The sequence below is a fragment of the Vulpes vulpes genome, chromosome 11 (genome assembly GCF_048418805.1).
Source record: "Vulpes vulpes isolate BD-2025 chromosome 11, VulVul3, whole genome shotgun sequence".
Lineage (NCBI taxonomy): Eukaryota > Metazoa > Chordata > Mammalia > Carnivora > Canidae > Vulpes > Vulpes vulpes.
The window spans coordinates 78298906-78315379 of NC_132790.1; the positions used below are offsets into that span (position 1 = coordinate 78298906).

General features: G+C 37.2%; 1 protein-coding gene across 1 annotated transcript in view; it reads left to right on the forward strand.

Annotated features, from left to right (window-relative positions):
* Window positions 1–13363, forward strand: part of COL6A5 (collagen type VI alpha 5 chain) — a 131142-nt gene extending 117779 nt beyond the window's left edge. Inside the window, exons 38-41 of the mRNA XM_026015504.2 lie at window positions 1204–1893; window positions 3479–3575; window positions 4304–4548; window positions 12546–13363. Of these exons, the coding sequence (XP_025871289.2) occupies window positions 1204–1893; window positions 3479–3575; window positions 4304–4548; window positions 12546–12565 (1052 nt within the window). The 3' untranslated portion in view covers window positions 12566–13363. The remainder of the gene's footprint in view (window positions 1–1203; window positions 1894–3478; window positions 3576–4303; window positions 4549–12545) is intronic.
* Window positions 13364–16474: the final 3111 nt, after the last annotated feature.

A 16474-nucleotide genomic window follows, 5' to 3' on the forward strand; every position in this document is an offset into this window, starting at 1 on the left:
AAAAAAAGATAATGTGAAGTTTACCCTAGAAATTCAGTTACTTAAGCTACAAACATCTAATAGCTCATTTGCCCTGTTAATAACATTCTCCATGGTATTGTTTTTGGCATTCTATTTCTATTATTAAGCTTTTATGGCATTAATGCAGGTTAATTGAATCATTTGTGAGGATTGTTGTGAGGAGTAAATAAAGTAATATAAAGCATTAATAATGGGGTTGAGCACAAATGGGTATCAATAAATTTTTGCCAGTTAGAAACCAACTTCTTGATTGATTAGGTTTATAGACACACTTGTTTCATAGAAAAAAGAACATTGGCCAGCTACTTCCTATCTTTCCGAGCTGGCATTTCCTCTTGTGCCTTCACTGACCAGTCAGCACCCACATCACTGTGGACATGGTTTTATGATCCCTGAGCCTTAGAGCAAATACTTGAAGTGCTGATCTATAGCAAGATATTACATTAGCATCAGAATGTAAATCAAGGCACTATTTCCTTCATTGAAAAAGTTTTGCTACAAAAAAAAATAGTCAACTGAATTAAATTGTGTGCTTAGTAATGTAAAAGACTTACAACATGATGCAAGCTCCTTATTTTGTCTTGGCTGATAAACTGTTTGCAAACTGGCACTTTAAATACTAACATCTTAGAGTATTTAAGGTCTCACACAGAGTTTGGTTTCTAAAATCAACATTTATACTTGCTCTCATAACATCACACTTTAGTACATATTTTGAACATGTGTATAAAGCTATATATGTTTGTGACACCAATAAATATGACTGACATATATACTTTTCTCTTAGGGTCACTGCAAAATAAATAGTTAGATATCATGTAAATGTGTACTTCAAATTTTGTGATCATGTGGAGTACACTAAAAATAGTTATATATTTCTCATCTTACATATGAAAATAGTAGAGGATCTATCAACCCTTGGACAAGGATCTGAGATAGGCTAGCAAATACATTTCTTTTCACATGACAACACCTGTTCAATGCCAGTGGTTTCCTATGCAGTGTGTGGAGACATATTTGGAGAATGCATCTGAGAACAAGTACTATAATTGATTTATGATGTCTGCCATGGGTTTGGGAATAAACCATGGCAAATCACATGATGTGTATTGGTCATCCTTGGCTAGGAGTTCCAAGTTTAGTCTTCTACTAAAAAGAGTGACTTGAGCTATTCTATTGCAGGACTTGAAAACCATGGCAGAAAAGAAGAACCAGGTGTTATTAATATACCTGGAGATACCTCTCTTCAAGAATATTACATGGATGTGGCTTTCCTCATAGATGCTTCCCAAAGAATAGGAAATGATGAGTTTAGGGAAGTGAAAGCTTTTCTTATCTCAGTGCTTGATTACTTTCACATTGCCCCAGACCCACTGACCTCCATGTTAGGAGACAGAGTGGCAGTTCTGAGCTATTCTCCTCCAGGCTATATGCCGAACAGTGAAGAATGCCCTGTCTACCTGGAATTTGATTTGATTACTTACAACAGCATATACCAAATGAAACATCATCTCCAAGACTCTTTTCAACAGCTCAGTGGAGATGTTTTTATTGGCCATGCCCTGCAGTGGACAATTGACAATGTCTTTGTAGGAACTCCCAACCTGAGGAAAAACAAAGTTATCTTTGTTATATCTGCTGGTGAAACCAATCCCTTAGACAAGGAAGTCTTAAGAAATGTAGCTCTGAGAGCCAAGTGTCAGGGTTATATTATATTTGTGTTTTCCTTTGGTCCTATACACAATGACAAGGAATTAGAAGAATTAGCCAGCCACCCACTGGATCATCACTTAGTCCAGCTTGGCCGAACCCACAAGCCAGATTTGAACTATATCACCAAGTTTGTCAAGCCATTTGTTCATTTAATCAGACGTAAGTCATTAAACCTTTTCTCTTCTATTGCTTTTGCAATAGATTTAATGTCTCTGTGTACAATCCACCAGCTGACTTAGTAATAACTCCTTACTTCAGTGGAGAGTAGTAAAGTCTCAGGTGTCAAAAAAAGGCAGTGAGAAAACCAGAGAAAAATATCAGGTCTTATTGACCTTGAACTTTACTACTGCACTATCAAGATATTTGCCAGAAAACCCCCATATAGGTAAAAAGTATTTTTTAACCCTAATCTGTTTACTATGACCTTGATACCATGTAACAAATTCTTTAAATAGATTATATCATTGAATCATCAGTATAGCCCTCAAAGAAAAATACTAATCTCTCCATTCTACAAGTAAGAAAACTAAGGCTCAGAGACATTAAATAAATTGTTCAAGGGGATCTCTGGGTGGCTCAGCAGTTTAGCACTTGCCTTTGGCCCAGGGCGTGATCCTGGCGTCCTGGGATCGAGTCCTGTATCAGGCTCCTGTCATGGAGTCTGCTTCTCCCTCCTCCTGTGTATCTGCCTCTCTCTCTCTCCCTCTCTCCCCGCTCCCCCCTCTATCATAAATAAATAAATAAATAAATAAATAAATAAATAAATAAATCTTTAAAAAAATAAATTGTTCAAAAGCTTATAGTTTAATAGTTTGCAAATTCTAGACTCAGCTGTATGCATTCTGACCCCGGAGCTGTGCTCCTGTTCTTTAAACTATATTTCAATTCCTATACTCTTAAGGAAGGATACTGCTGTAATCAGTAATATCCTACTACCAATACCCTCTATCTACTCCAAGGACTTCTGTTTTCTCTTTTATTGTAAATTACCTTTGGTTATGACTTTAATTCTTTTGAGCCATGGACATGAATCTCTTCTAGAGCCTCTATCCCAGATAATTTGCTCAGGCATAGCCAAGTAGGGTTCTAAGGGTGTCTTTTTATGGTGGAGCTTTGATAATGACTGCTGCAGCCTCTGTCCATGTGTTGCAATTTTAGACATGGGTATAGTAGTATACCCAAGAGCTTTTAGCATCAAGCAAATCCTGGCCTGTGCTGGGATTAAAAATGAGGCAGAGGCCACATTGAATAGTTATCTGCAGCTCCTGCAAGTTTATCAGAGAATAGCAGAGATGCAGATTTGCTGCCTCTCAAAAGCCCCAGGTTTGTAACCCTCAGGAATCTTGGAATTCAGGATTCATATACAGTAGCAGGCTTGTCACTTGCCTTCTTCCAACCCTAAGATAAATAAGTCAGACAATTTCAGTAGCTCAGTGTGTCTTCTGGAAAGATTTTCCTTTTAGAGGGAGAGAAACAGATGTCAGAAGGGATTGAGAGATGTCCTTGAATTGTATCACAAGCCCTTGACATACAGAGCTTGACAATTTTAGGCTCAATCACTGCTATATCTCACTGACTTTGCCAATGAGGTATTGCAATGTCAGAGGGTGCCTACTTTGTTGAATGCCTTATAAAATTAATTTGTTCTTAAAAACACTTCCAACCACAGGAAAAGATGGACTGACTTTGGGCAATAGAATATAAAATGGTAAATTTTAGATTAACCAGCCCACTCTTTCTCCAGGTGCCATCAACAAATATCCCCCTGCAGATCTGAGACCCAAGTGTGTTAACATCACCTCTCCCAACCCAGAGAACGTTGGCTCAGGAAACACTGTAGTGTGAGTTGACAAATTCACAGTTTGGGTAATACTACAGCTGGAAGCAGTCCTTCCAAAAATAATTTGAAATGAATGGCGCTTTAGTTTTCAGGATGCAAGTTTGGTTGGGATATAGGGTATGTGTTTGTGTGTCTGTTAAATACTCTTGGTTTGTGAAGACTGCACAGATCTGGAATTAATAGCAGATAGAATAGCACCCATATTAGAAAGAGCCATGTTTCCATTTCTGTTGCTTTTATGAAAAAAAAGAGAGACTCCTATTAATACCTAATATAACACCACTAATATTGGGTACTGCCATAACAGAAAGCTTACAACATCAAATGTTAGATATAGCAATTTTACACCGGAAGAAAAACAAAAAGAAAAAATGCAAAAGCAGCAAAAATATTTGCCATTTGAAAAACAGAACTCATATGAAGACTGATAGGAAGGATTCTTTTGTTTGATTTTGCAAAGTACAGCCATAAGTACACAATAAAAATTCAGTGCTGAACATAATATTGCTTCGGAGTCCTAAACCACTGATACAATGCTATGATTTCTCTTTGGAATGTTAAAAAGTTGCCCGAGTCAGATTTAATCTACAAACTACATTTGGACTGTTCCAATCACATGCATAAAGTTGATTGCTATTCTATATCTGCTATTCTATATCCTGTGTTTACATTTAATTCTGCAAGGGGCTTGGCTAACATATTTTTCATCTCTTTTCTCTGTCACCTCAGCCTTATTCCTGAGGTGTATAAAATAGAGACAGGAAACAGTGAGCTGTTTGGTGAATTTGGTTCCCAGGAGCATCATTCCTTTGTATTAGGGAACAATCCTAGTAATGGTTCTGAGACCGCTATTGATTTGATCCAGAAGTTATACATGCTCTTTTCAACTGGAGAACTGGTGATGAACGATAAGGAAGAGGCACATTCAGAAGAAATGCCAGCTCTAGCAGATGGTAAACAACAAGATAAAAAAGGTAACCTTGGGTACAATAGAACTGAAGCCCCTGAAGTACCTTTGTTTGGATTTTTCCCCTGGTGGAAGATGAGCAAGGATGAACAAGGAGAACTCACTGGGACAGGTAGAAATGACAAGATAGAGAAACTTAGGGCTGCAGGAGGTTCCCAAAATGAGGAGGCAAACAATATATAACTCTAGAAAGGCAAAAAAGGGAGTCAATGGTGTTGACAAAACCAGAACCGGAAATAGTTGTAAATACTCAATGTGGGGTCAGGGAATGGAAACAGGAGAGGGATGAGAACAAGGACCACACAGGTCCTGAGTAAGCAAGCAGAGCCCCAGATATCTTGTGCAAAATGTGAGTGAGGAGTTATGCAACAAGCCTCCAGGGTTTGAAGGTCTACCTTCTCCCTTTGCAACCCTGGCTTGCCTGCTCTGAGATGTGAGCTTCTAGCTGGTGCCTGTGGTTTTGAGATTTCTTTGGAGGCTGAGGGCAGCTTCTTAGGCTATGTGAGGAGATGGTTCAGGACCTACAGCTAAGGGGAAAAATGGAAGATGGAGAATGAAACTATAGTAGGCACCAGAGCAACTATTCATAATTTTTGCTGTGTACAAAACTATATGGGAAATTATTTTAAAATTAATATTCTTGGGGTCTACTAAAGCTGCAAGTAAGCATACACTTTAACTAGCAAATTAACTCTAATGTATATGCCCAACAGAAAAATATATATTCACCAAAAGTCATGTACTAGAATGTTCATAATGGCACTATTTTTAGTAGCCCTGAAGTAGAAACAAAAATGCCCAGTAGCAGGTATGATAAATAAATTTAGGTATGATTATATAATGAAATACCATATATGCATGCAGCATATATGTACAATACTATATAAATATGTAGTATGTATCAGTACTTCATATGTACACCAAACAATATTAGATATGAGTATAAGTATAGATATAGCTAATATATAGACACTGAACAAAATCAGAAAAATGATGGAAAATAGGAGAGATGAGGATAGAGAAAATATAGAAAAATATAGAGAGGGAAGAGGAGTGTAAGAAAAGGAAAATCAAATATAAATACAATGAAGTATCTGGTTCCAATCAAGATGGACTAAGCCTACTTTAGCCTCAAGATGGACTAAGACCATACTGTCTCTCTTGCACTGATCACAACTGAAAACTGTGGAGAAGACAAAAAAAGGCAATTCCCCAAAGAGCTCTGAAAAGTAACAAAAAGTAGATATATTGTGAAGTTTCCCATTTCCTTTTCTGTTTTCTTTTGTAGCTTTGTCCTGAGGGCAGACCTCAGTCCTGGAGTTGTTTGATGGCAGTGGGGCAGGAAGATAAAATTCAGTGGAAACCTCATATTTCTGGGCAGAAGAACTAGGAAAAGGAGCTCCTGTTTGTCAGAGGTGGTGGTAGAAATGCCCATTTTTCCCTCTCTTTCCTCTCCTGTTTTTTTTTTTTTTTAAGATTTCATTTATTTATTTGACAGAGAAAGTACACAAGCAGGAGGAGAGGCAGAGGGAAAGGAAGAAGCAGGGTCCCTGCTGAGCAGGGAGCCCAATGTGGGGCTTAATCCTAGAACCCCAAGATAATGACCTGAGCCAAAGATAGAGGCTTAACCAATTGAACCACCCAGGTGCCTCTCTTCTCACTGTTTTGCGCACTGTTTTGCTCTGAAGGTGGGCACAGTTTGCATCTGAGTGGAAGGCTAGCTAACTAAAATTAAAGAAAAACTCTGTTTTTCTGGCCAGAGGAACTAGAAAGAGAGGCCCTGCTTGCCAGCATGTAGGGGTAGCCCCAGAGGAAGAGAACTGGAGCAGGGGATCCTCTAATTCTAATTATGGGAGCTGCATCAGCCTTGGACTCTCAACCATGGACAAAAAAATTCCCAAACTAGCAGAAAATATAACTCTACAGATTTTAAAACCCCACTCAAGACACATCATTAACAGCTGAAAACAAAAGATAAAAATTTTGAAGCAGTTAGAGAAAAATCTGCATATTACAAAAGAAAAGAACAGCTCTTCAAATGATGGTAAATTTCTCATCAGAAACCATGGAAGTTAAAAATAAATATAAACAAACAAACAAACCTTGGAAGCTGAAAGACAGTGAAACATTTTTTTTCTTTCACATCCCAGAATCAAAGAACTTAGAACACAAAATTTTATATCCAATGTGCATAGCCCTCTGGAATGAAAACAAAAGAAAGATATTTCCAGATAAAGGAAAACTAAGAGGATTTGTTGCTAACAGGCATGGGCTAAAGGAAAGCAGTGGTGGGAGAACCAGGGAGTTGGGGTGAGGCCAAATGACTGAGGACCAGATGGCTGAGGGAACCTCAAAGGGAAATCAAGAAGGGGATTCAAAAGGGAGGGTGGTTGAGTAAAACAAAGTGGCAGGTACCAGCTGCAGCTCACCCATGTACAGAGCCATACTGTCTGTAAGGTAATTTCATGTACATGATCCCATTGAGTTCCCTCCAAAACCCTGTGTAGGAGACAGGAATTAATACCCTTCTATTTGGATGGAGAAACGGAAGCTCAAATAGGTTTAGTGCCTTCCTAAAACTTGGCCCTGGTCTGGCAACTCCTAATTCAGTGTGCTTTCCCAATATTGGAGGAAGGAAATAGATCCGAGATAGAAAAGGGTGGGTGTTAGGAGGGGATATCCTAGTCAACTCAAGCTGCCATAACAAATGCCATAGATTGAAGGGCTTAAAGACAGTAATTTATTTTCTCATGGTTCTGGAGGCTGAGAAGTCCAAGATCAAGGGATCAACAAATTTGGTTTCTAATGAGAGCTCTCTTTCTGGCTTGCAGACAGCCACCTTCTTGCTCTGTTTTCACATAGTGGAGACAGTCCTAGTGTCCCTTCCTCTTCTAAGGGCATCACTTTTTATCAGATTATATCTCCATCCTTAAGGCATATGAAATTGGGGAGACACAATGCAATCCATTTCAGGCGATAGAATTAACAACATACATGGGAAAGAACCCTATAAATCAGTATTGATCAAGCTTGTCTATGCATTATAATGACCTGGGTATTTGTTGATGATTCCATAGTCCAACCCACACTCTACATCCCTTAAGTCATATTCTTTGTCAGGGAGACATAGGCATTCATTGTTTTTGAAACCCCAGAGCAATTCCAATGTGCATACAAGTTTGAAAAACACTGCTATAAATTTCAGTTGAATTAGTCCTGTTAGGTATTTCAAGGTGAGGTTGCTGCTGAAAATGATAAGGTTGGTAACTCAAAAAAGATTACCAAGTGAGCATTACTGAGAACTTCCTTGATTGTTATATTCTTCATAATTTCTTTCCTCCAGAAATTTTCACAATTTTTCTACTTAATTGTATATCCTACATCTAGAAGTTGATCATGTCCTTACTCATTGCCTTCTTCGAGTTCTAGACAGCAACTTAATTTGGTGACATTTGGCCAGCTCTGTTCCATGAAGTCAGTCTGAGTCTCTTCAAGAAATGTCAGTTTGGCTTCTTTCTTGGAATCATGGGGGATTAGAATTTGAAACTAGAATGACGTTAGAAACCACTGAGGTGTCCTGTATCTTTTTACAGATAAGAAGCTGTAGACATCTAAGTGTCTTACTAAAGAATATTCACAGTATCTAGTTCAGTACCATTTTGTCACAAAGATTTATATTGTATTATGTTTCTAGAACACAAATTCAATTTAAAGTTAATCTATGAAAAATGACAAATCTTTATCTGAAAAAAATCTTTATCTGGTTTGTTGAAAGGCTGGAGATAATACATATGAAGGTCAAATGCGCACCTTGTTTGGCACATAATCAGCTAGTATTATGTTACATGAATGATCTAAGTCTGGTAATATATTTGACAATTAAAAATAAAAATCCATTGTGAAGAATGATCAGCCCTTACATACTTATCTTTGCTGTGCTTATCTTGTTTTTTCAAAGAGAATGGGCTTTTCTTTTCACCTCATTTTTCTAATGTTTTGATTGTATCCATCTACTTAACATATAGATTATTTTGCTCATTATAATGTACATTTGCAAGGTTTTAATCTGGAGTTTTAAAAAGCATAAGTGTATTCCTTTTCCCATTATGCCAATTTAGGGCTTATTTCTTAGTCTTTATTTTTCTTTTTTTTTTTTTTAATTTTTATTTATTTATGATAGGCACACAGTGAGAGAGAGAGAGAGAGAGAGGCAGAGACACAGTCAGAGGGAGAAGCAGGCTCCATGCACCGGGAGCCCGACGTGGGATTCGATCCCGGGTCTCCAAGATCGCGCCCTGGGCCAAAGGCAGGCGCTAAACCGCTGCGCCACCCAGGGATCCCAGTCTTTATTTTTCTAACATCAAGTTCAGTATTTCTCAAAGTGTGGTCCCTGGACCATCAACATCAGCATCATTTAGGAAGTCACTGGAAATGCAGATCCTTGAATCCTGCCAAAGACTTGCTGAATCAGAAACTCTGGGGTTGGGGTCCTCCAGATGATTCTGATGCAGGCTAGAGTTTGAGAACCACTGACCTAGTGTTACAAATATTGAGCCTAAATTAGTCTCCTTTAGTAGAAGTCCTTGGGGCAGCCTGGGTAGCTCAGCGGCTTAGCATTGCCTTCAGCCCAGGGCCTGATCCTGGAGACCCGGGATCAAGTCCCATGTCAGGCTCCCTGCATGGAGCCTGCTTCTCTCTCTGCCTGTCTCTCTTTCTCTCTCTCTCTGTCTTTCATGAATAAATAAATAAAATCTTTTTTTTAAAGAAGTCCTTTCACTAAATATTAATAGGTAATCGGGAGAAAACATTTTTCCTGTAAAATACTGATAAATAGGCATGATTTTTGCAGGACTTCTCAATGACTTTATTGGGCTAAAGTTTATTGTGATTCTGAGAGAGGGGCTATGGTCAAACCACTATGACCACAGAATCATTGTATCAGGGGGCATCTTTTTGGGCTCGTGTTCTATAGAAACCACTTTGGGAAATAGTAGTTGAAAGACTGAGTCCAAGGATCACTGGGTGGGGACATGGATTTGGCTCCAATTTGTGCAGTTACTGGTCATGTGATCTTAGGCACATTACTTTGCTTTTCTGAGCTTCCATTTCTCTAGCTGTAAAATGGGCATAATAGTAGAGCCTACATTGTGGGTAATGTGATCACTGAATATAAAGTGCTTCAAACAGCACGCACTTTGCATTGAGTGAAAACTTAATACATGTTAGCTATTATTTAAAATTATGATGATGGTGATGGTGATGATGATGGTTATGATGACAAAATGGCATTAGAGTTGATGGCCATGGTGGAAAGAATGCCAGACTGGGAATGAGGAGATCTAGATGCTAATTTTGGTTCTGTCACTAACTAGCTTTGTGATCTCAAATAGTCACCTGATTGCCTTGGTCTTCAATTTTCTTGTTTGTGTAATGAAGAGCTTGGGCAAGGCCAGTGTTTTTCATACTAAGGGACACACAAAGACTTCTTAGTGCATAGATTTCTAAAAACTAAATCTAAATTTCTAAAAACTAAAATCTAAAAACATTCTAGAGAATGTCTCTATCTGAGGAATCATGGAGGGTCTCCTTTTCAGCATCCTCTTTTACAAAAGCCCCCCACTTCATGCAAAAAAAAATGACAAACCTCTCAGCCATCCTTTTTTAAAAGATTTTATTTTTAAATAATCTTTACAACCAACATGGGGCTCAAACTCACAACCCCAAGATCAAGAGTTGCATCTTCTTCCAACTGAGCCAGCTAAGTTTCCCTTTCTCAGCCATTCTAAATCTGATTATGTGCTTTGCCCAAATGTAAACCCTCCCAGGAAGGCACAGGATAGGGAGTTGGGAGCATGTTGTCAAACAAGGAGTCATTTTAAATACTGGATCTGTAGGTCTCCTTTAAGCCCGGTAAGGCTTCAGGTTTTTCCCATCCTGTACATGTTTCTGTTAAGAAAGAAATGTATTGTTAGAAATGTATTTTAATTCATGTTTGGTTGATCTGAATTCAGGTATACTATAGAGTGAGGATGGTAGGAGTTATGATAAGTTTCATTTAGTAATCTGGCCTGTTCCATTTCCTGACTCTTCACAAAAGATACATCTTTTTAAAGTGAAAAATCCTTGAGAACAAAGCAAAGAGCCTATAAGTGAAGTACCAATGGAGAGCGAGCATTGTTTCATTAGGTCAAAAAAAAAAACATAGCAAAAGCCTTAACCATTTACCTATCTTAGAGTGGAATCATAAGTAAGACATCATCACAGAGACCCTCAGTAACATACTTACTTCAGTTGGAAGACCAGATCTTCCAAATGAAAGAGGTGTTGATTGGTTTTACTTTAAGGACTAGTTCCACCAGTTAGGCTATATGGGATATATCCCATTAAGTGAATAAGCTAAGCTGAAGTTTAAAAATTCTGAAGAAAAAATATGAAAACACATTATTAAAAAAATTCTGAAGAAAAAATATGAAAACACATTATTATTTTATAAAAAAAATTTAGTAATAGCATACTTGTGAAGTGTGCTTTATTTAGCAATATTAAAACTTTCCAGTCATATTTTAGTTTCCTAGGTTAAACACCATACTTCTAAGTGAAAGAGTAACTGGTATTATTAATAGCCATTCAATAAGTTTGTGAAGTGTTTTCAGGTACATTTCCCAGAAGTGAGGAATTGTCATCCAATCACTGGGTAACATAATCTTTTGTAAATAAAAGCTTTTGAAAGATTAGTGGGCAGTTTTTGGCACATAACTCAGAATTCAAAGAATTGTTTGGTATTGCTATAGTAAAACTCCTTCAAAACCCATCAACAATATTTATCAGTGCTTAAATCTATAACAATAAATATTAATAGAATTAATATTAAACTCTGTCTCATGCTAACAATAAATTGTAATAGTAAGTAAAAACAACAGGGATAAACTACCCATCTCAAGAAGAAATGCATTTCCAATAAAACTTTTACTTTTTGTTTTGAAAGAATAACCAAAATTTATATAATATAAATAATAACATATAAAATGTATATGCTCTTCTGATAAATTGTAATGGTAATCCATCAGAAAAAAAATGTTAACACATAGGAGGTTATAGCCTTGGGAAATAAGAAGACATGCATTAAAATATATTTTTTGCTGTGGAGGATTATAATTAGGCAAACAAAAGATTTTAAAGCATTTAAATATATTACAGTTAAATGAAATTCTATGGGGAAGTGGAATGGAAGTACATGTTTAAGGAGAAAAATGAACACTACAAAACATCTGACTTTGAACCATGAGCATATTTACATATACTTTAAATAGAAAATGGTGCTGTCAAATCACTGTGCTATTTAGATTCTATTAGGTAAATTTTTAAAAATGTGACAGCTCTATTTCTAAATGTGAGCTTTTAAAATATGTCACAAATTACATTCTTTTCAAATACTTAAACTCATTATGAAAAAATAATTAGATGTTAACTTTAAAATATGCAAGGCAAGAGTACATGATTGTTTTCCTTTGAGATGGGTATGTAACAAATGTCTGAAGACAAGCCACTTCAGTGGCCGGACAGCAGTCCTCCTAAGAATAGTAGGTGCTGATGCTAGAAGCAAAAGTTCACACAAGGGTGGTTAGGGATGAAAGGGGATGAAGAATAGGAGGGGAAGGAATGTTGTCCTAGAAATTAATGCTAAAAATGAAGATTAAAAGGATTCTAAGCAGAGTCCTAGCTCTGCACATTCCTTCTAGTTCAAATCAACGACACTGAATGTACTAAGTGTGGAATTTCAGATGATGAATGTACCAACATTTCCCCAGGAAGAAGCGTATCTGTAGTTCTACTTATATGTTGCTCATTTGTATCTATTATCACATCACCCTTTTATTTTGACTATTGAAAATGCCAAAACTATGTGTGTTCATTTCATATGTGGCAAAGAGGAGTCAAGTCTAGAGGGAACATTTTAAACAAATCCAGTGACATTAAGAACATTAATATTTTTATGTTTTGCAGATGGTGAGGACACAAGATGATCATAGCAAAAAAAAAGGAAGATCGCTCTGTTGGCAATGTGTGACTCCATGTGGTTCTAGCCAGAAACTATAAATCATCTGTTAGAAGTAGCGTGGTGAGGGGCAGAAATTTTTTCATGAAACCAATTGGCTAGTAATGTGCTAAATTTGTGCTGTTTCAAGTCTGAAAGGGAGACTTTTGAGTGAAGATACCAACAAGCAGAACTGAGAAACTAGGAATGATTTCATTTCTTCCGAGAATTGGGAAAAATGACCAGGAAAAGTTAACTGAATTTTTTTCTTGACAGCTCTGTACAGTTCAGGCAGCAATTCTGATGATATATCTGCTTAGAGAATATTTTTATCATAATTTTCATCACATCTACATCTCAAATTGGGCAGTTGAAACAAAAGCAGTCAGAGAATTTCCTAGGAAAGTCTCCTATCTCTTCATAGAATGAGAAACTCATGTTCATCTCTTCAATTCTGCTACAACCCTCATGGTGGATCCAGCCCTGAGTGCCCTGTGAAATCGACCTGGCAAGCTGCTACCAGAATGCTTGCTGTTTACCAGAACACTTGGAAAATAATGGAATTCGTGAGAAAGAAAAAAGTGAGATGAGGCTAATTTTATGAATGGCTGTTTTGTGCTGTGATCATTTGTTTTACATTTTAGCATGCTTTGCTTTATATGTACTTGATTTTTGCTGGGGAAAAGAATTATGGAAAAACATGAATATTCTATTTGACCAGAGCTGTTCTTGGGAATTACAATGGAACAAGAGACAAGTTCTAAAATAAAAGCAAGTCTGACTGGAAGCTTATTCTGTTCATTTTTATTTACGTGTAGTCTAACCCAGGCCCACTGAAACACCAGTATAGGATTAACAATATTTGGAAAATATATACATATAGTATAAAATAAGCCAATAGTGAATTCATTTTTTAAATCTTTCAATTTGGTTAAGGCAACTAATAATTGTCAAGTGAGTATATTTTGCATATTTTTTAAAGTGACTATGGTAATAGGATAATACTACTGGCTGTTTTGTACTTTTCCCATATAATTTTCCTTACCATTATTCTTTTTGTTTGAATAATTTAAAAATAACCCAATAAATTAAAGCTAAGCTGTCAAAATTTTTAAAGTACCCACATATTGCTCTCTGGGAAGTTCTAAAGCAGATTCTACTCTTTAATAAAGTTCTGTTTTTCCCTAAGAATCCTGATATGTGCACATGCGTATAAATGTATAGGTATAAGGAATACATCAGATCCCTAAATATGAAGATAATATGGGTTATCAAGAATGTGAAGCCAGAGGAACTCACAGTCTGCTTATGGGAGTGTAGATTCTTCCACCTTTCAACAGCATGTTAGCAATACCTAGTTAGGTTGATGATGCACATATTCTACAAACTAGCTGTCGCATTACTAGATCTATATGCCATAAAAGCTCTCACACATGTACACAACAAATCTAGTGAAAACATGTTCACCACAACATTGTGTGTTTCAGTGAAGAGTTGAAACCAACTGAAATGTCCTAAATGTGGTACATTGTACACTAGAGCTGCAACTATTAACAGTGGGCAAATAAGGAAGAAAATATTGAAACTAAAGGAGTTGGAGAAGGATACATTTTGAGATCATTTATACAACGTTTTAAAACCTGAGAAGCATATTACCCACTGTTTATGAATGCCCACAACTTTAGTAAAAGCATTTATAACACCACCTATATAACACCAAATTCAAGACTGGTTATCTTTCATTGGGGAGGGGTAAATCAGGAGTCCAATTCAAGTAAATCCTTATGCTATATCCAACATTGTGTTAAGAATTGTGAGGTATTTAAAAATATGGATAATTGTCCTTGGTCTTGATGAACTTGCATTAAGTCAAAGTCCCTAGAGTTAGGTAACATCCTAAAAAAATGGTTCTCCTTGAGCACAAACACCAGGGAAACTTGTCCCCATCACTGGTATGCTGCATAAGTTTGATTAATATGTAAGCACAGTTTATATTATCACTGAGTGTACATCTACTTTTTATGTGAATCTTGTGTCTGAGTGGTCACATGGGGTGACAGCATAAGTTGATGCACAACAGAAGTGAGAGGGGTGATGGGAAGTGACATCATTTCACTGGAGGAACAATTACACTGTAAATATAAGGAGCTTTTAAAGAAACATGTTATGTATTTTGGATATTCCAGCACAAAATATAGTACTTGAATGTGTGCTGTGGGAAAAAATAGCCAATCTATCTGAATATGGAGTGACCTATAAACAAAATTTCATGTACTCCAAACGGAGCTATGGTTTATGGAGAAAGTACATACTTTCCTAGAGCTTCTGTACAGAAACAACCCATAGCTGAGCACTGCAGCCTTATATGACATGAACAATGCCCTGCAGAACAGCTGGTCAGAATTACAGATGACTAAGAATCCTGTGATATCTCTGAACAACTACATTTAACATCTTGAATCTGATTCCTAAATCTTTTATCTGAGTGAGCAGTGGGGTTGAGAATTTGAATGATCATGGCTGAAAATTTGTGTAGCTCTTACAGGACTCCATAAATGGAAACATCTTTCCATTTTTGACCCAAACTCTGGAATTTACTTTGACTAAACATCTTCTCCAGCCCTCCATCATCCACCTTAACAACTCCAGAATATCTCACCTCATTGCACGTTATGCACATTATGGTAGTAGGTATTCAATAACTATTTTTCTTTTTTCAGGGAAGGGATGAATGAATAAGCCCTATCTTGCTGTTCCTGGCTAATATCCTGTTGGCCTCCCTCACTTCTTCTTCCAAGTTTAGACTTCTCAAATTGAATTTGGATTGTGTGTTGAGAAAAATTCCCATCACAGCTAGGAGTTGTCCTCTCCACAATTGCTGCTGATAAGAAGCTCTCAGTCCCTATGATGAGAACAACAGCTGTGTAGGGGCCTAGCTCACAGGATGCCTGTTTAAAGTTTCTTACAAGAGTATATACAACTCCAGGATGGCGAGGTATCATGAGAATAGATTAGTGAATAGGTTAGTAAACAGCATAAATCATCCTTTATCCTCTCAGTTTCTAGCACTTCTACAAACTAAAAAAGTTTTTTTCCTAGTATTACATAAACTTATCTACAAGAGCCCTGTGTTTCATGTTTTGGGGGGCCACAATCTTAACTACTCAAGGCATAGCTAGCTGATGGACCATGAACCAGCAACATCATCTGGGAACCTATTAGAAATGCAGAATTCCTGGGTTCCTCCTCAAGTCAATTGAGTCAGAAGCTAAATGTCAATTGAGTCAGAAGCTAAATCTCCAGGTGATTCATATGCACATCTAAGTTCAAGAAGTACTGGCTTAGAACTCACTTGCTTGAAGCTTTGCAAACCAGTAGATGCATTTTGCAGACTTGCAGCTCAGCTGGGTATCATATATGCCATCTACCACATAGCATGCCTTATGCCAGAGATGGAGAATATAAAGATAAATAAAAGGCAACATATGCCTTGAGCCCATGGTCTGCTAGCTGGAAAGACTGACCCAGAAAAAAATCATTTCAATGTAATGTAGTCATGCTAATGTGAAGGTATGTAGAGAGCACTGTGATATGGAGGATTCTTTAAACCAGACTGGGAACCCAGAGAAGGTTACTTCAAGAAGTTCTTTGATCTGAATGAGAATAATTACATACAGTTTAGTCAAGCAAAAACTAGGTAAGTAATCCAGCAAAAAGCAATGGTCTCTCCCAACCCTTTGTTCTTAAAATAGGTTTTTGTTTAAACCATAAAGTCCATTGTCTTCATGGGGGAAGGGATTGACTGTATGGATTTGGTATTGCTAACCTGAGTCTAGGAGTGATGGGAGATGGGTGTAGAGAAGCTGGTACAGGCCAACCAGAGAGGAGCTTGTTTGCC